Source organism: Abrus precatorius, unplaced genomic scaffold (genome assembly GCF_003935025.1).
Source record: "Abrus precatorius isolate BTA unplaced genomic scaffold, Abrus_2018 Scaffold7, whole genome shotgun sequence".
Taxonomy (NCBI): domain Eukaryota; kingdom Viridiplantae; phylum Streptophyta; class Magnoliopsida; order Fabales; family Fabaceae; genus Abrus; species Abrus precatorius.
In genome coordinates this window covers 26,782,771-26,804,861 of record NW_020874417.1, presented here as the reverse complement: position 1 = coordinate 26,804,861, position 22,091 = coordinate 26,782,771, and the positions used below count along the sequence as shown (strand labels likewise).

At 30.9% G+C, this 22,091-nt stretch overlaps 1 protein-coding gene across 1 annotated transcript; it reads right to left on the bottom strand.

Moving 5' to 3' along the window:
• Nucleotides 1–6,200: 6,200 nt before the first annotated feature.
• LOC113873037 lies at nucleotides 6,201–8,027 on the bottom strand. The gene has a single exon (XM_027510992.1). It carries the CDS (start codon nucleotides 7,775–7,777, stop codon nucleotides 6,350–6,352), a length of 1,428 nt encoding a protein of 475 aa, XP_027366793.1. The 5' UTR covers nucleotides 7,778–8,027; the 3' UTR covers nucleotides 6,201–6,349.
• Nucleotides 8,028–22,091: the final 14,064 nt, after the last annotated feature.

Here is a 22,091-nt window from a genome sequence, read left to right as displayed (position 1 = left end):
AAAATGTAATTCATATTTAAGAAATTTCTATTTATTATAAATAAAAATAATTATAATATAATATATTAATATAATAATTAAATATTAATAATAATAAAATTAAAATATGAAAATATATTAATATTTATTATTTTATTTAATTTTGATTTTTAATAAAATATAATTTCTATTTAATATAAATAAAAAAATTATAACATAATATATTAATATACTAATTAAATTAAAAATATAAAAAATATATTAATATAATAATATTATTTTATTTTTAAATTTTAATTTGTTTAGTTTTGATTATATCCTAACTCAAGATTTAATAGCTTTTCAGTGTAACATGCTCGTTTTTCCTAATTAGTTAATTTGTTAATATAGTTATAATTTAGATTATAATTCTTCTATTTTTAGAAAAAAAATTGCTCATTTATACCGGTTAAAATTGCTCTATGAGGATAAAATAGTATTTTTAATCTAGAAGAATTATTTTAAATAATAAAAATTTATATTTTAACTAGAAATAATATTTGGAGTGCAAAAATAATTAATTTGGTAATTATTGCTTATTTTTGGATTTTTGGTTTATATTGTTTTATGTGTTCACAAGAACTGTGTAATTTCTTTTTCTTTTTCTTTTTCTTTTTAAGTGATAACCAAGGAGATATTGATGTCAAAAATTATGTTATAATTATTTTAATTGTTTGGCATAAATTATTTTTATTTTTGAGTTTTATTCATAATTATTTTATTTAATTACATTAAAATAGCAAAATAATTGATTATTATATTATTATTTCTTTACCTATTTGACTAAAATGACCACTTTCTTATGTGAACCTTCTTCTCCAAGTCCATAACCCCTTCTTCTCCCTTTCACCATTTTCATTTTCTTCCACTCATTTAAGCTTGTTTTAAGGTATGTTTTTAATATATATCCTTAATTAAGCTTAATTAGTTGTTAATTATCATTTCATCCAATTAAGATTTTAATTTTTCCCTGTTTTTGGCTGTATGAACAGTAAAAATAGGTCTTACTTTGCTTCAAAATTATTGGTTTTTAAACTTGCTTTCTTTTGTACTATATGTAGACTATACATGGCTTATATTGTTTACATAATTAGTTTTTCAAAAATGTGATTAAAAAGCACTAAACCCTCATAAGGGTTGGCTGCCATGTGGTTTTAGAGAAGGTCGAGTGTTTTTCAATTCCATTTTATTCCTTTTATATTAGTTAGATCATAGAAACTAATTTTGTGTTAATCGGACTTTTATAGCAAAAGTTAGAAAATTTCAATTTTTACATATACATATAAGAGTATAAAATTAGCATCTCCTTAGTATTAATTATGTTTAGGCATGATTAATTGATTAGGTTGATCGTTTCGAAGATTGAATTGTTCAAGTTTTTCTAAAGAATCAGGAAAAAAAAAATTCATCTATACCTTTATCAAAGAACATCTGTAAGATAAGGGGTGGGATGATTTCATTTCAATAGGTGGCATTAAGAACCATAAGGGAATGATTCTCTATTGTTCTAATCAAATAAAATGAATTTGGGTTGTTTTAGAGCTATCCCATAATTTTTAGAAGATTTTATTATAGTACTTGACATATGTAAAAGGTTGCCTTAGACCAGGAAATTGATTGAATAAGGACTCTCCCTTATATATCAGGTCTTTTATGTATTTAAATTAATGTATTGGAATGATTTATGATTGAAGTGCTGTATTGAATTATTTCTTTATAATTGGTTGAATTCTCATTATGTGCTTGTGTATATATTCTTGTTGGTATGAATGCCATATAATGGTAAAGATTGGAAGTAATTTAGTTTCATGTGGTGTGAGCATATAGATTGATATAATCTAAATGTCCATTCAGACTTGTTGGAAAGAAGAAAATATGTTTTTAAGGTATATATATATATATAGTGCAAGTATCTTTTGACTTCTTTGGAAAATGGATTTAATAAAAATAAATAAATAAATTATATTACTGAGAAAGTAGTATTGGATATTTGGAAAGCCTGAATCATTTTAAAAATGATTAAGTCTTCAATTTTTAAGCATAAAAACATATTTAAAGAAAGAGGAGAAGATACGATTTCTATGGATTTTGAGGTGATGGAGGTGGAATTTAATGAATTAGAAGTATTCTGGATTTTTTCTTGTTGTTTTACAAGAAGAAGAAAATTTTGGAATATCTGATTTACAGAGGAGACTCTGTCGAATTTCATTGCGAAAAGAAAAAATTAAGGATTGTACTTAACAGAAAAGAAAAGTTAAATTTTTTCTCTAATTACATTAATTAGGAGTGAAGACATGCATCATGAACATGTGATAGTGTGATGAGTGGACAGGGAAGTATAAGAAATCTAGGGGCGGCTCCAGGGTAGTCTTGGGAATAGTGACGTGTGATTGAATCTGACAGTGGCCAAGGCTCGCCACCTTGTGTTGTGGACTCTCACTGCAAAACTTTACTATCCTGACAGGTCCCGAGAGATTCTTGTATTAGTAGAGCTGTTACTGTATTATGAGATTAACAAAGTTGGTAGTTAAGTAACAGTGAAACTCCTGATCCTTCCCTGAGTAAAAGAAACAGATTGATGGTTCTGGGTCCACATGCAAGTGTCAAAATGTACTAAGTTATAATAATGGACTTGCATCGCTTCTTATTCATGGCATATGCATTTGCTTGGTAGATTATGGGTGTTGATAATTAATTGTGTGATTGAAACCCTTATATGTCTTTTGCTGCTGGAGATTGAATCAAATTGTCTCACCCTTTTATTGCTATGTGTGTTGTGTGTGAATATGTTTATTAGGTGAGAACATTGATGGCTCGACCACCGTACCAATTCAGCGTCTCGATCAGATATGATCCCGAGGGAAGATGGGTGCATGACTGGGAGCAACAACGATTCACCCACACTGGCTCTATTACCTTTTTGTTAGATAGAAATGAGTCAGGTCCACGAGCTTATCCTATCTCTATCCGAGTACCCATGAGACTTACTTTTCCATTTCCTCCAGATGTACAGTTTGTGAGACCCCCCTACCTCACCTCCTGTCCCTGTATTATCACCCCCAGTATTATCCCCAGGTTTTCTTAGACCTTTATGCCCTTCTATACCATATTTACCACCTGTTGAACGGACTAATTTAGCTGACACACTTTTAGCAAGACCTATCTTTACCTCATCCACTTCCTCTAGTTCTTCAGACTCTCCTGATTCTTCTCACTGCTCAAACACCTCTTATGCTATCGGAAGGCAGAGGATTGCTTCTCAAGCAGGACTCCTTCCTAATTTTGCCTCCTTTGAGTAGGAATCTAGTGAAAAAGGAGAGTAGGTTAGAGTCGAGTAAGGGATAATCTATACATATACGTAGGTGTAAGTACTTTTGACTAAAAAGAAAAAAGGGGTATATAGGAAGTCTAACCTTACCGTTGTTGAATTTTGGGAGGAAATGGGCACTTTGGTGATCATGGATCCAGGGGAAAGCTCATGAGGTCTTCATTTTGGATTGTCGTCTCTGATATTGTGACCCCACTTTATTTTGTATGTAATTCAGTTATGTATATATTTAGATAACTGGATGATTGTATAAATTAACAGATGATGTGTATATATGAAATGAAGGCTTCTAATAATGGTAGTGTATTTAATTTCACTATATCTGAATAGATATAGACTCATGCATGTGATGTTCTTACTGCTTGGTTATTTTATGATTGTATTTATATTTATTACTTAGTAAGTAGCAAGGGTGTCACATTCAACATGTTCAAATGTAACTAATATAATAATTTATTATTTAAACACGTATCTAAATATTGTTGGTTAAAAATTTTCATGTGCAGTACCCTTAAAATTTTTCAAGATACTACAAAATTTACCAGAAAAAAAAAAAAGAAAGATTGAAAATATTAATTTTACATAAAAAAAATGATAAATCATCCTCCATTACATCAAAATTAATATGTAAAGAAGAATTTGAAAAGATATAAGAAATATTAAAAGCTTTTAAAATTTTTTATCAATTTAGTTTTTTGCGTTTATTTTACATTTTGTCACTTTTTACCTGTTGCAGATGAAATACTATAAATTATTTATTATTATATATATTTATTTTGATCACAATGTGAAATTATGTCCGTAACAATTTTGCTTATAATATTCACTAATTCTAAAATGTTATACTCATATTTATTCTCATTACAATATTTTATTAACACAATTAAAATGCATCTAATTCAAATTCTAAATATGAAAATTGTGTTGGCATATGAAATATGAAAAGAACAAGTCGAATGTAAATATATTAAAAATGTGGGTAAAATGTGTGACAGAGAGGAGGAGAAACGGAATGCCACAATTGGTGGGTTTGACGCATTGAGATATGAAAATGGCTTTGGGAATTGGATTCTACAATTCTCTGGAACTCAGGATCTTTTGCTCCACAAACGTCAAATAGCTTCTCCATTTTCCAACTTTTTTACTTTTATTTTTACCTTTTGCCATTGGGTTAAAGCCAGATGCAGCATCTTATGAGTTTTCTATATGATATTGTCATGTCATCAAATATGACTTCATATTTAGATTTTTAAATCTACCTTTCTTTTTATGTGACATTATTGTGTAAAAGAAAAGCACGAGATATAATTCTCTCCAGTTAAGGGGATTATTTTCGACAAAAGAGAATAAAAGTATCATTGAAACATTAAATTAGGTCATGTGCGATCGTTATTTTTATCAACTACTCATGTGTGTGTGGTCATACAGAAAGTGAGTATGAGAATTGAAGGAACAAAACAGCAAAACACAAAAGAAAGTGAGTGGTAGATTGTGTTTAGTAGGCCCTAGAGTGTATTACTTAAAATTATAAGAAAAAAAATTAAATGATGTTTTGTAAGTGTTGTTTATTTTATTTGAATATTTATATCTTAAAAATTTAATTAATATAAAAACTAACAATTTTTTTATAAATTAAAATTAACTAACGTTTCTCTATTTTTTATTAAATTTTTTTAAAATTTTAGTTCAATATTACAGTTTAATTAAGATTAGTAGAATAAAAATTTATATTTTATATTCAATTTTTACAAGTTCAGTTTAGATCTAAATTTTGATATGAAAATAATATTTTTTATATTTAAATTTTCCATATTTTTATTTAATCTTTGTAATTTATATTATGTTGAATCAATTATAAATATCTCTAACATCTTGAAAGGATGTACTTTATCTGTAGTATTTAAAATTATGAAAACATAAATGTATATGTATAATAAATTCTAAAGTTGATATTTAAATGCCCTCGTCACTGCAAAAGGAGTTAAATTCCTACCCAAAATGAGTATCTCTGCATCAATCCTTACAATTATGTAATGATGAGTGTATTTGGATAAGTCATTTTTTTAAATAATTCTATTATATATTTTTAATATTTTTTGTAAGATACTCTTTCTAATTGCAGATGGAACGACTAAAACTACTTTTCCGAGTCTTTTTTAATAGCTAAACTTTTCATTAGAAAAAAAGAGAGATAAAAAAATAAATAATGTAATGAAGAAATAAAATAGTGTTATAAAAGTATTTTTAAAAATGGTGTAAAAATAATATTACCAAATAAACATATACAGACAGCCGTATATAAATGCGTGGGCACAAGAGCGGAGAAATGTCCCCTCAATTCCACCATACTATGTAGACAAATAGAAAATGGTCTTTACAAAGTAACATGGAATAATAGAAAAAAAAAAGGATTTTGATTTTAATATGTGCTATAAAATATTAAAAAAATCAATAATTAAAATAATTATTTACGATACTGTATATAATATTTTTAATGTAAATAATAATAAAAATGGATGGAAGTTTTCAAGTATAAAAAAACATTATTTATATGAAATTAATGCCTTTTGAAGATATGAAAAGATCGAGTGTAATTAGTTTCTTATCACTCACCCAACGAACCGCGAGAGTTGAATCTGGAATAAGTGGTGCAGCCACAAACAATTCTCCAACAGCAATATAAATATCAATAACACTTTCATGGTCAAATTATAATTGATCACAAGGAATATTTTCTCATGATTGTGGAAGTAAGAATCAAGAAGGCCAATTCATTTCTCGTAGATTTCACTAAAAAAATCATATTTCATTTACATACTTGGATATTCCATATTTCCATTTACAAACCTGGGTTAGAAAGAGAACGAACCCAGAAATTAAAGGACCTGAACTTAGTTCAATTTATGTAAAATGAACCGCCATAAAATTTGAAGAAACAAAATTGGAGCCCTTATGAAGGAAGAGTAGGAAGGAGGAGGGAGGAAAATGAACTCGTGAATCTCATTAACTGGGTTTGGGAAATTTGAACAAGGGATTAGAATTGGCGCATTGATCAAACAAAGCCTTAGCAGTCATTTCCCTCTCAAACCTCCAAATATAGTTCAACCCAACAAGCAATTCAGTGATGGCAGCCTCAGTCTTGTCCTTGTTAGCAAAGAACAAAGTCTGCAAGAGCAAGACATTGGTCTTAGGCACCAAGTTGTGGTGCTCAAAGCTTCTCTCACTCTGCCACTTGATCATGTTATGTGCCAAAGGTGACAACCAACCCAATATCCTCCCCAACGCATCCCTCCACTCACTAGCCAGCAAGGGATCACTTGCACAAAACCCCACCCCTTTCAACCTTGCCCTCAAACTCCACCTTATGCTACTCGGCAACATACCATACAAATCATCCCTCGCATCCACACCAACCAAATGCGGTGACTTTATCATCTTCTCCATCACTATGATCAAATTGGCATAGTGCAAAGCCAAAGCAGCAGCTCCCAAAGTACTAGGAGGTGTCCTCAAGAGCTTCGAGTTTGACTCAAAAAACCCACTTCCCAAATCACCCTCCTCTTCATCAAGCTTCCAACTTTCCATCGACCCACATTTAGGGTTTTGATCAGAGGGGTAAACAGTGGCTGAACCTGACAACGTACGAGACAAACTAGGCACACAGTGCCCAATTCCAAAGACAACCTTAATTCTCGCTAAAACAGTGAAACTGAACCTTACGAGCAATATTACGACGCGGTCAAAACTTCTACCCCATAAGGATCTATCTTTTAGATCCTTCACTTCTTGTTTCTGCCAAAAAATCTTCTGCTGAAGTTCGTAAAGTTTCTGCTGATCCTTCCCAACGAAAGAAACGTCGTTATCGTCACCGTTATTGCTATGATTCAACGCTTTCCTGAACCCGTTTTCCAAAACCGAAAGTTCCTCCATCGCGCGGTATAAAGTTGCCGTGACCGTCACGTAACGCTCCACTTTTTTCAGCTTCGCTTCGGTTTCTTTTGGGCCCGAGAGGGCCCACCCATTTGGGTCACGGCCCAAGTCGGCGAACTCGAGAAAGGCCCGCTGGAAGGAGCGCAAGTTGGCGTCCTCGCAGCGCGCGCTGAGTCGGGTGACCGAGTTGGCGACGAGCCGGAGTGACTCGGCGAACTCGGCGCAGGCGAGTCCGAGGAGGAAGGACTCGTCGTTGGAGATGATCTTCCTCACGCCCTCGAGATTAACGGCGTCGTTTCGGATGCGAACGATGGTGGCGTCGGAGAGGGACTGCCACAGGTGGAGGAGCTTGGACATGACGCCGGCGATCTCGAAGGCCAAAACGCCGACGTTTTGTTTGGACTTGAATGAGGGTTTCTTCTTGAGAAGCTTCGGAGGGACGGAATCGAAGCTGCTTGATATGGCGGTTTTGACCTTGACGAGGAGCGTTTCGAGGGCCATGGTTGAGCTTGAAGTTTGCTTCTGGTTGGGTTTAATTAGATTTGAGCTACAGCAAAGTAAAGGGTAGCATGTGTTTGTGAAAATGTATATGAGAAAGAGAGAGAAAGAAATAATTGAAGAGTGGAGAGATTTTGGTGTAGAGCGATAAGGTTAAAAGAGAAGGGGATTGAAAATGTTGGAAGAAGCTCGTGGGGTGTTTGATGAAGATCAGTGAGTGTTACCAGAATGTTTGTTTAGAATAAGAAACGAGAGAGAGAGAGAGAGGGAGAGAGAGAGAGAGATGAATGAGTTTAAACAATTTAAAACCACATGCAGTGGCAGGGTGTGATAGATTGTGGCATTAAAAGGTTGATGTTGGGTCTGTTTCTGGTTTAAGATTCAGTCGCTCTAGAAGCGCGTAGAAGGAGCTTAACTTTTATCATGATTATGAAGTTTGAGGCTCTTCAATGTGTTTTTTCTTTGTGTTAAGTTAGGTGTTGGGATTTTATGTCTTGGTTTTTACTTCCTTGGTTTTTTTTTAGCTTAGGGAGCTCTCTCTAGTTGTTGAATTATTGATTGATCTAGTTGTTGGTAAAGGAAACTTTTCTCGTATGTTTGGATGCAAAGAAACACTTTTGTTTAAATGTTTGTTATGTTCTTTTAGGATTGAGGGCCATGTCATTATTGGTTCCTCTCTCTCTCTCTCTCTCTCTCAATGTCTATAAAGCAATTGGTTTTGTTGTTATTGATTTGTTTGTTTTTGTTGTGAGATTAACTGCCCTAAAATTACGAATTTCGATTCTAAGTTCTCACATGAAGCAGACATTGCCTATTAAAATAAGCAATAAAATGAAACTCGAGAGTGCAGTGATAATTAGCTGTAAAAATGATCAAGTCTAGTATCTCTACATAAAAGTCGGTATTCATTGGTCCAAAGATCCTTCATCAATTCCATTGACTCATATTTCTTAAATCTTCATAATTAGAGGTCCCAGATTCATTTTGTTATGGCAATTTCAATTATTTAAGATTGTGAAATCATCATTGAGAATAAAACCAGGTAGAGATATAGTGGTCTCTTATGATAATTTTGTTGGCATTATACATGAATGACTATAAAAGAATGGAAAATTCTTTATGTAAATTAGTTCTAGCACCAAACATAATCATTCATGTGTGTATAATTATTCATCATTAAATGAGCATAGAATATTCCCATAGCTAACTAGCAGGCATGTGCCTCTATGAATTCTACTTTGACTCGTTAATTACCATGAATGCTACAAAAAATGTGAGCAATACCAATTAATTAATTTTCGTTCTCTTTTACTTCTTTTAGCACATGAACTTATTTCCCGTAATGTTTTCTTTGGAGCTGTCATACGACCAAAAGGAAGAAGAAAAATCTTACAAATATATTTGAAAGGAAGCTATGTTTTTTTTTTTCAATTCTTTAATTAGTCACATTTACCCCTGATATGAATGTTGATTGTCCTATGTATCCAACAAATACTTGGTGTGGAAAGAACTTTAACATCTACAAAATTTTACAGTCCGAATGATATTTGTTTGGAACACTATATTATGTATATATGTATCAAACAATTATGTGCATTCCAAACAAGTAATGTCAATTGCTAGAAACAGAAAACAGTAGTCTCAGTGCTTTATATGAAACGGATCACGTTTGACTTGGAATAGTTATTAGTATAGAAACATGTAGATAGTGGCGTATGCCTAAGTGAACGATGCATTCAAAATATCCCAACGGGGAGATAGATAACTCATTCACGTCACATTAGTGGGAAGAGCATGTCGGCGAGATTTGGTATATACTGGAGGCCATCAAATGGTCCTAACCTTGCCCTTTATTTGTATCAGAACAAATAAAAAGAAATGATTTTTTTTTTTCCATTTTATGTCAAGCAACGTAATTTTTATGCAGACAATCGTTGTTTACGTGGCTGGCAAAAAAAAATGAGGGACGAGTTAAAGGAACTGTGTCGATATTTTTGTTCTAAAGCTTTTTGTATATGGGGTACTTACTTTATTGTGCATTTTGGGGAGTCTTTGAAGGGAGAATTGGTGGTGACAATATTTCTAGGATTAGAATGAAGCGGGAGAAGAAGGAATTATAGGAGCTACATGCTAAAATTAAATGGAGTCCAAAAGGTTTTTTTATTTTTCTAGCCTTTGCCTTGCCTAACCTTTAGCCAACCAATGGAAGGGCAATGAAGGATTTCTTTGTTGCATTGTCGGAAAATGAATAAGAAGCCATGAGCCCATCATGCATTGATATTGGTGCCTTTAAAGAAAGCAAACTCATGCACTCCTTCACCCTTGCCCTCAGTTATTTTAACTTTGTAATAATTTATCTCTTCTGGTCTTAGAACGACAGGTTGCTAGTTCTATTATTATATCCATTCATTCACCCTTTTGCACATGGGGGAGAAAATTTAGACCATAAAAGGTGAAAATAAAAGAGACCTTACAGAATTGGGATACCCAACAAGCAGTTTTCCTTTGGAGACAATTGATATGTGCTTATCTAATTAGATTTATTTTCTCACCATGATATTTTGAAAATTTCCCTCAATTCAGTTCGTCCATCTTGAAACCGAGGTGGAGAGAGGTAATCAATAGTCGATTTAATTAGTCTTATGCGTTTACTTTTTTGAAAGTATATAAAGTCGCGAGTTTAACATTTTTGTATAAAAAAAATATTGAAAGAGTTAGTTTTATTATATCATAAATATTCTTAACTCAAGATTGTCTTCTGTAAAAATTGTGTGTAGTATAAAATCAATAGCAATAATAAATTGCATAAAATTATTGTATATTTTGAAGGCATTTTGAGGGTACGGAAGCACTGGGATATGGACTGAAGGAACACAAAAAATGGCTTTGTTCAATCCTCGAGAAATATATAGCTCTTAATGGAGAATTTTGGGGAACCTCCCATTGTTCTTGCATCCATTGATGGGAAGCGGGAATGTGACACGTGTCATTTGAAAATGAAGTCAATTCTGTTTAGTAATCCTAAATTGATTCATTGTGATCACTGGATAAATCTTACTCTATTAGCAACGATAATGTGTGAAAACGGATGATTGAAGTTTGAGATAGTGTTCGAAAAACAAAGAACATGGATTTTACTTTGTCTTTTTGTATGTATGCAACGAACCAGCATCTTACTTGCACAATCTAGGAGGATATTAGATTCTCTACCGATTATGCGAAGTACCCAAGTACATCTTACCATAATAATTTAAGACAAACATTGTGAAACATACATAATTAATGGCCCATTAACAATATAATGAGCATCAAATCCCACAAAAAGTAAAAAGGAAGTAAAAGAAATCTTAATTAATTAATGGGAAATTAACGAAAGAGCATTAGAGACCCACCTTTCCTATACTTTTCCTCAAACGTACTACTATATCTGTAGTAATGTGTACAATTGAAGAAGTTTCCTAATTAGCTGCGCGAATCTTCCCGAATTGAGGACGAAACTGCAAAGGGTCTCACGATCATATATGATCACTCGTATATTCAGTTAAATAAAAATGAAAACAATTCTAACCATTTTTTAAATGAGTACATATACATGCGAGTCATTCATGCCAGGTTTTATTAGATAACATTATTTACAAATTAATGTAATTTGATCAGCATTATATGAAATCAATGGAGAATAATGCAAGTATAGATGTTCTTTGAAGATTAATTCAAGGGTCCAATTATATAGAAATAAATGTCACACCGTCCACTTTGATATTGAGATCATCTTAGGAGATAATGAATATTTCTGTTTTTCATTATGCTTATCTTTTATCTTTAGCAATTAAGCACATAACAGTCTCCGAAACCAACATTTCAATGTACCAACAAAGTTTGAAAAAAAGGGGACGTGGAATGTGTGTTGGGGGTACAAATTCATAATCACCCAAAAGTGTGTGTATTCGTTGCACCATGCGATCATCCTAATCCGACTCCATGCGTGGGGCTATATAGCAAGCATGCATGCTGGCTTGCTTGCTTGCACGCTAGCATGCCACGAATAACCTCAAACCAAAAATTATGGGGCAAAGTGCCTTTTTTGAGAGGTAGTCAAAAACAGCTACTATGAGTTCATTACATAATGGTGAAGAAACTGAAGTTTTCTATCATACTTGTAAGTGGGTGATGATGCATGATGTCATTGTCACTTTAGCTCCTAATGAAGAACATATAACCTCTCTTTATTCTCTAATTTTCCAGAAGTTAAAAAGAGAAATGGATGATATAGAAGTGGGACAGGGAAAGTGTTTGAGAATATAAACACAATCAAAGCTCATATCAGTGTGAAAGCTGAGGAAACATAACAACGATTAATTTGGGGCATGAGGTGGGCTTTCCATGGATGGAATAAAGTCCTTGCTAGCCACGACATGTTTTTAAGCATTTCTTCCATACTTTCGGCTCTAGGAAATCTCATTGATGAGTGTATCTGCCACGCGCTCAGATAAAAATTAGTTTATCAATAAACCACTATCATTATATGGTTTAGTTGGAGGTTTTGGTATATAATTAATTGATTTCAAATGTGAGGTGGTATTATTTCATAATATCCTAATTTTATAGGCCAATAATCTTTCATAGTTGGCATTTTTCATACAATAATTTTTTAGAAGCCCCACATAATGGTTAGTAAATATTCCATGCGATTATATTATATGCTAATTGCATATGATCTCTTGATAATTATAATATTAGTTGGTTTGCATCAATTTTGATTATGAACCAATATATTGAAGGCAAAAACTTAACTTGTGTATTGAGGTTAACATACGTCAACCATATTATATATATTATTTATAGCCATAATTATTAGAGCACTCTCCTGCACATATACGTTATAAGTTTACGTGATTTTCTCCTTTTTTTAATTTTATTTATTTATGAATATTAGTAAGGATTGACTAATAAGGAGAAAGTACCCCGTGATAATGTTCATCACAATTGATAAATAGCTCGATCTTTTAAATATGTAAATTAGGTAGAATATTGGCTTTAATCACAAGCAATACCAATTAGGGCCTATCTTTAGGGTGCCAATTTTGTATTATATATATTAAAAGAAAATATTTAAAAATAATTATACTTTGATGATCATTCAACTTCGAAAGAGATATTTGACCATCAACTGTCAAGTTGTAAGTTTAAAAAAGAAAACTTAATATATAAACGTAATCGTAAATATATGTTAATCAGCTCCACATTTGGAATTAATTTTAATTTAGGAGCATCATGGAAAAAACTGTATGGGATATTGGATTTGAATTGATTGTCCATTTCGACTTTTATATATAAGAAATTAAAAAGAGTACAACTTTGCAATATAATACTCGTGTTGTTTTTCTGTGAAATTAATCAAAGAAACACTGTATTATATATTCCTATACGTACAGAACGAGTGTTTATAACGATATTTTCATTCTTATTTTAGCATTTGAATCTAAAAGGGGAAATTAAATAGGGCAAAAACGAGAAGAAAGAAAAGATATGAATTTCATTAATATTATTGAAATTAAAACGTAGCAATATTAATCGAAAGGAAAATGGAATCCACTGGTGACCATGGTTTTAGACAGGATCTAATACCCATATGATAAAAGCGTTTCAAAGTAAGTTTGAAGAAATGAAAGGCTCTCGTTTCATGTCAAACAAAACACTCATTTTGCCCTCTCTTTTCGCTTTCTATCTCCATATTTGATGGGGACCTAAGTGTGGCTTAGTAAGAACCCACTATAAGTGCTTTTGGAAATTAAGGTTCAAAATGAGCAAAGAAGTATGCTACGTTATGTCATGAGAGAATTATTACAATAAAATTAAAATAATGAAAATTGACTTGTCATTTAATTTATGGTATATATTATCTTAGGGGTTTTAATGGAGGATGCTTTGGGCATGTTGAGAAGGCAGGGAAACAAAGCTTATGAATTAATTATGGCCTCTCATTCATCCCAATTCAAGGAGTTCTGTTCCCCTTTGGGTAGACATTCCTTTAATATGGTCCCCAAACTAAAAATAAAAGGTCAATAACCAAAGACTGAAGAACCAAGAAACATGGCAAGTGAGCTAGATCATGCTTTTATTTTTTCTTTCCTCTTTTGCCCCCCCACTCATAAACTATAATGTATGTGCACGTGTGTTATCATCATTGTAGGCACGTGGTAGACCAAATTATGCAAGCTCACAACCACGTGCATGAACCCCATCACACGCGGGACAATGCCAATTAGCTTAGCTTAGCCTGCTTCGTTATTGCTACTTAACCAGCTCAACATCCATTTGTGTTTCTGTGTTTTTTTTTTTTTTTAATATAACATAATACAAATTTATAGATATTAACTTTTTAGAATAATACGGTATTGCAAAATTTAATACAATAATCATGTTATAATCTGTCATAAAAATTTTACTTTTTTTTATCATGTTTGCTTTTAATATATGCATTATTATTTGTTTTTATTTGTTTTTTGTTGATAGCATCTACTCTCCATTAGTCTTATTGCTGGGCTTGGGTGATGGTATGGCGAAAAAAGTCTATTCGAATGGGCCAACCGGCCCTATAAAATGGGGCTGTATTAGAAATTTCAGATTATCATAGCCCAATATGATAGAGGCTAATATAACGACAAAAAAAATTGTTGGAGCAAATCCATCAATACTTACTATAAAACTGAGTTATGAGATAGTGGAGATGTCCACATGGCACTCTCCGAAGCATTCTATTTTCTTCTTTATTTCTCTCCATGTGTTTTCAATTTTGACTTTTTGAGTGTTGTTTTTCTGTTTTCTCACTATTGTGTGTCTATTCCGTTCATTATCACGTTATTTATTCCAGCTAGCACCAAACCACAAATTAAGAATAGCATGAAAGGGAGCACGAGGTTCAAGTTAGCTTCTCATCCCTTTCATTTGTATTTGTATTGCATTCTATTATATTTATGACTTTTGAATAGGACAGAGGGGGTTTGAATACCAAATAGCATTGGAAATTAACCTTCATTCTTCTTGGAGACGGTTTTTCAGACATAACTCAAGAATATTCTAAGTATTTTTATTCACATGTTATGTTATTTTGTGTGTATGTGTTTTTTTTTTTTTTTTTTTCCATTTGAGTATAATTTTTGGAATTGTATACACATGCAATATTTTTAATTATAAGATTAAGAAGAGAAAGTGAGGGTTTGGTAAACAACAAAATCAGGTAGGTATTATGTTTGAGCGTATTTTTCAGAATCATGTATGCATGCAATATTTTTAATTGCAAGATCAATAAGAGAAAATGAGAGTTTGGTAAATAATAAAATTATGTGGGTATTTTGATTTGTGTCTATTGTTTGCACAGTGTATATGTATAATGTTTTCAACAACAACGTGAATAAGTGAAAAGTATGGGACAAGGTAATTTTATTTTTTCTTCTATTTGTGTTTATTGTTTGCAATTGTTAATGATAGCTTGAACATTTATTATCATGCAGATATTTTGTAGATTATTAAGTTTGTCTATAATAATTATTATTGTGTATATCTGTAATAATTTTTTATTGTAATTGATAGAATAATTGTTATATTTTTTTATTGTAAATAGATTATAACTAATAGATTTTTAGGCTAAACTTTAAGACTAATATTATTTGACTTGTAATTGTAAAACAATTGTTGATTAGTTTATTTAATGAGAAAAAGGGTTAGAGAAGAGATACAATTTTTTGACAACGTTCTTAACTCTTTTCATGGCATCTTTTGATATTTGACATGATATTATAGCATTAACTTTAAACTGTAGTCAATTCTTTACTTCTTTTTTTTTTTTATCTTAGTTAACATTTTAAAGATTTTGTGGGGTCTTTTTTTTTTTGTATTCCTCTTATTCTTATGATTATTTCTTGTCTAGTTTATCATAACTAGTAGAAACTCAAAACTATTTCATGTTTGTTTCACTAGAAAAAATTATTCTACTTAAAAATCTTAGTTCAAATTATTTGTCAAAGGAAATGAATCGTGGGTCATGTTGATGAGAGTGACTCAAAACCTAAAGAAGCAGAGAACTTAACTAAGTGGGAGATCAAAGATGCATATGTCATGAGCTGGATAATTAACTCCTTTAAATCACATTTGATTCTCAATCTTAGGCCACACAATATTGCTAAAGAAATATAGATGTATTTGAAAAAGATGTACAATAAGGACAATATAGCAAAGAGATTTTAAGTGGAGTATGAGTTTGAAAATTTTACACAAGGAAGTCTTTCAATTGAACATTACTATTCTGCTTTTCAAAACTTATGCATTAAATATTTTGATATCATTATTGCTAATGTCCTTATTGAAGCTCTATCTAATGTCCATGAATTTGAGCTTAGTCATTCTAGTCTGATGAATTATGTCCTATCCTCATTAGACACTTGCCTAAGTAAATTTATTTAAGAAGAGCAATGCATGGTTACTAAAGCAATGATGGATCATAAAGCCAACACTAGTACCCCTAGTGATGTGGCTTATGCTACACAAGGGCAAAAATGAAGTAAGGATATACGTACAATACAATACTATAGTTGTAAACATTTGGACATATTATGAAGGATTATCCATAAAAGTTTTACAACTATTCCAAGCAGGAAAGACATATTATATCAATTTGTCTCATTCAACCTGAGAAGAGAAAATGAAATATCTTTCATACCTTTATTAGCATCTCTATTTTGTACCACACCAGCAACTTTAATGTCGAGTCTTACCAACTCAAATTCTCTAACTCCTAAAATGGTACAACAAATTATATTCTCTGCATTCACTATTTTTTGACTCTTAAGTAATTTAGATTTTTTATCTAAACCTTGGTACATTGATTTAAGGACTTCAAATCACATGACAAATATTATTGAACCTTTGATTAATGTAAGAAGATATGATGGTTACAAAAAAAAATACACACGACACATGGAAATTCTCTATCTATTAAGGTTGTTGGAAATATGTTTAAAGTTCTCACTAATATTTTTGTTTTTCCTGGTTTGTCCACAAATATTATATTTGTTAGTCAATTAATTAATCAAAATTGTAATATTAAATTTTCCTATGATGATTGTGTTGTGCACAATCTAGTGTCTGGGAAAATAATCATGAAGGGACTTAAAGTTAGACGACTCTTTCGCTTACATATTTCTCCTTCCACTTGTTTCTTTTTTCATTTAGCTACCCTTGCATGTACTACTTTTAGACACGAAAATCAAGTGTGGTATAATCACCTAGGCCACCCTAATTTACATGTGTTGGGACCATTTTTTCAAACACAGCAAGTGTACCAGGTCTGTTGCAAGTAATAACTGGCAAAGTACTGGAGTATCGTCCTCAGAGAACAATTCAAATATACTAATTAATAAGATACAAATTAATTGAGCTTATAAACAATAGAATTGATAGATGATTTTCATGAAATGTTGAATGACAATTTAAACGTAAAGCATTAATGTAAAATATGATAAGTTTCAGATTTAAAAAGTTAGGATTGAATTTTATCTATCTCCCTTTCTGCATTTTAGTAAATTAGTGATAAATATAACAACCATTTTTCAATGAATTTGATGCAAAATATGAAAGTCCTATATTTCAATTCCTTAAAACTATATTTCTAAGATAATTTCTCAAATGTTGATTCCTCAAACAGTTAACAAACTATCTAGCATTGAAATCAGAATTTAAAAGCAATCAATAACTTGCAATCTATTCCTAGAGTAACCAGTTATTGAGTAATCTCAATCAGATCCAGATCTAAATAATATTTTTTCAAATAAAACTCAGATTTGAGCTCCATAAACCATCAAATAGATAGATTCAACAATTAACACAGATTGAAATCACCAAAACAAGAGAAATGAAGAAGAAACAACTATATTTATATAAATTACTAAAAATACATCAAGTTTGAAGATTTACATTCAATCTCATACAAGATTTAGCTACTCATGGCAACCATAATAACATGAATCGAGATACAAACAGAGTACAACATCAAAAACTGAGTATTCTTACTCTTTTACTATGCCCTGCACCGCTCTCCCTCTCTAAGATTTTATTATAAAACAGTAACCTTTTCTGAACATAAAAGTCGCCTTTTATACTGGTCTGCTCGAACTTCTCTTGCTACAGTGACACCTTCTCGCTGTATCAAGACATGGAGATACAAATTAGGTCATTATGTTCGCTTCTCGCTGCAGTGATGACTCTCACTACAACGAAATAAGAAACTCTCACTACAACGACACCTTATCCCTATAGCGATAGAAGCACAGATTCACCCTCTCTAAAATAAGCATTCTCGCTGCAATAAGGGTATCTCGCTACAGCGAGAAACCTCTAGAAGTTAACTTTTTCTGCAACTTCATACTTTATAAGCTTCTTTTCTGACTTTTTCCAATCTTCTTCAACTTTAATTGATGTCTCTCATTTGATTCTAGCTACAAAATAGATCAAAAAAGGATCAAAACTCTACAATTGCATTCTTTCTTGAAATATACAAGTATTTGTAAAAGTTCCAAGTTTAAGGAAAATTTAACAAAATAATCCAACTTTTAACATGAAAAGTGCTCAAGTCATCATCTCAAATCACTTATTTTATACAATTATCAACATGTACTTAATACTTTGCTAAAATTTGGTCCGTTGAGTGGTAATATTTATTATTCTCTTGATGTTTCTTCTAATTGTCCTTTATGCAACTTGGGGAAAGTAAAGTTTGTCTGTTTTCCAAATAATGGATTCCATGCAATTTAACGTTTTGATGCCATTCATAGTGATATTTAGGACATAACACCAATTATTTTTCATTCTCAATATAAATATTCTTTTATATTTTTTACATTCATAGATGACTACAATTGTTTTACTTGGTTGTACTTCTTATGGTTTAGGGTTTTTATAGCTTTCAAGCGTTTCATTATATTTTTTTTATAATCAATTTTTTTTAAAATAAAAATTTTGTGTTCTAATTTTGGAGGTGATACATATCAAATGAATTTCAAACTTTTCTTCAACAAAAGAAGATTATCTCTCAACACTATTGTCCTTCAGCACTACAACAATAATATTACTAAGAGAAAAAATTGCCACCTACTAGATGTGATAAAAATTATTTTATTTGAACTTTCTATTTTTCTTCGTTGTTTGTATTCACTATTATTGTATACTTGATAAATCATTTTCCTTCTTCCACATTACATAATGTTTCTCATTTCTTTAACTTGTTTAGTCATGCTCCTTCATACTCTAATCTTTGAACTTTTGGTTGTATTTGTCTTGTCCATCTACTCCCTTATGAACGTCATAAATTATTTGCTAAATTTGTTAATGTGTTTTCCTTGGTTATTCTTTTTCACAAAAAAGATATGTTTGTTATGATTCACATGCTCACCATATAAGGATTTTCATCAATGTCATTTTCTTTAAACATGAGTACTTTTTTTCTTGTATGTCAAACCACTATTTTTTGCAACATATTTTTTTGCCTCAATTCTTAAATTCTCCTACAGTAGTGAAAAGGTTTAAACATAGTTTTGTGTACAAGAGACAAAAATTTTATGAGTTTGGCCCGTTCAAGATTTTGTACCAGCAATTGATCATGTTCCAAATATTCAACCACTTTGTTGATCTACAAGACCTTATGGATCCCTGGATTGGTATTTCCTTCATTGTATTTTTTTCGATCGGTTTGTCTTCTATTTCTACTCCTTCTTATTACAAACAAGCTATGAAAAATGATTGTTGGAAGGAAGCAATACAGGAAAAACTTCAAGCTTTTAAGAAAAATCATACATGGAACATTGTACTTTGTCCACCCAATGTTAAACCTTTAGGGAGTAAGTGAGTGAGTTTTTCTATCAAACTATGTTATGATGGTTCTTTAGACTATTACAAAACTTATTTGGTAGCTCTTGTTAACAAACAAGAATATGAAATTAATTATAAGGAGACATTTGCTCATGTAGCCAAGATGACAAATATTCAAACCATTCTTGCCATTACAGTTTCTCAATTTTGACTATTGTACAAAAAAGATGTAAAAAATATCTTTCTTCTTGATAACCTTAAATAAGACATTTGTATGAAACTCCATCGATATGATAACTACTTCTCCTAATGATGTTTGTAAATTCAAAACATTCTTTGTATAGGTTGAAACAAGCCCCTTAAGCTTAATTTAAGAAGTTTTGTAATACACTTATTAACTTCTCTTTTCTGTAAAGCCACTATGATCACTAATTTTTCTTTCATAGGTTTTCCATAAGGATAGAAATAATTTTAGTTTATATGAATGATATAGTTATTACTGGTTCAAACAATGCATTAATTTTAAAACTAAAGAGATGTTGCATAACTCATTTCATATGAAAGATCTTGGATAATTCACCTATTTCTTGGGATTGAAAGTTTATTATTGATGGTATATTTTTAAATCAATAAAAGTATATTCAAGATCTTATTTCATTGGCCAATTTACAAGATAGTACTTCAATGGATACTCCTATAAAAGTGAATATTAAACTTCAAAATAATGGGAGAGAGTTATTAGTTAAACCTATTATGTATAAGAGATTAGTTGAAAGTCTTGTCTACTTGATCACAACTAGACCTGATATTACATATGTAGTTCATTAAGTTAGTTATTTCATGCCTTCTCCTAAACATCTTCATCTAACTACTGTCTGGCGCATCATTCAATATCTTCTTGGTACTTCTCGAGGATTATTTTTTTCCATTAGCTCATTTCTACTATTGATAACATATTGTGATGCTGATTAAGATGACTATTGATAAGTGTCAAATTTTAGTAGTCTTTAAATGTATATTTTGACACTTATTTGATTCCTTTTATTTAGTTTGCACTTAAATTCTATGCAATTTGTATTTTAATATATTTAAGTTCATGTCGTTTAAATTCAACAACTTTAGCTTTAATTTTGTCAAATAATAGAAGATATTTCATTTACTTTTCTTGTGTGAATTTTCTTAAAAGTAAAGGCTTGATGAGGTCTTCACATTTATAGCTTTATTGTATCTTCAAAACACTCTTCATATACGTTATTTTGAAAGTTTTTACCATTTTTCATTAATAAAAATGATTTGGGCTTGTTTTGTATTAATGTTTTAATTTTATATTTTCAGCTAATCTGACATTTGTCTACTTTTTTAGCCATAATTTTTTCTACATATTTTATTTTTTGCTAATTTCAATTGTATTGGATTCTATACATCTAGGAATTCAAAATGTATATATGGTTTGGTAACGCCTTAAATTCTTAGAAATGTGAGAAATAAGACCATATTTTAAAATCTTCTATTAAGGCTAAATACTGTGTCATGCCAAAAGCATGTTTAGAAATTGTTTGGGTTCAAAATCTTTTATCGAAGCTTGGCTATTCATAAGTTAATGCTACACCTCTTTATGCTGATAATACAAGTGTTATTCAAATTATAGTCAATCCTGTATTTTATGAACACACCAAACACATTGAAGTTGACTGACATTCTATCTAGGAAGCATTGGACAACAAAGTTATTTATTTTCCCTATGTATCAATAAATCTACAAGTAGTAGATGTTTTTAAGAAAACTATGACCAAACAACCACACCATTTTCTTGTTGACAAGTTACTTCTAATTGACTTACCTGCATCAATTTAAGGAGATATATTAATGACAGCTAGAACATTTATTATGCAAATATTTTACAAATTATTAGATTCATCTATTATTATTATTGTTGTATATATATGTAATAATTTTTTATTGTAATTGATAGAATAATCATTATATTTTTCTATTGTAAATAGGTTGTGATTGATAAAATTTTATGCTAACCTTTAAACCTTCTATTATTTAGTTTGTAAATGTAAAACAATTGTTGATTAGTCTGTTTAATGGGTAAAAAGGGCAAAAAAAAAAGAGACACACGATTTTTCTAAAGCATTCTTAACTCCTTTCATTACATCTTTTGATATTTAACACCATATATGGATGTAATATTTTCAATTACAAGATTTATGAAATCTTCTTGCGGCTAATGTAAAAACAACCCTGCAATTGGGTCTTTAGTCTTGCTTCCATTTGTTTAAGACACCACTGTCTTAATCTTTTTTAATGTTAGATATCTTAATTTCAATGTTTTGTGTAGGACTCCTAACATAATTATTGTTGTTGGTGATGAAGGAAAAAAGTATCATTTATACAATCCTTAAAAGGTGATATTTCATATTTTTAAGTGTATTTCTTTAAGTACTAGACA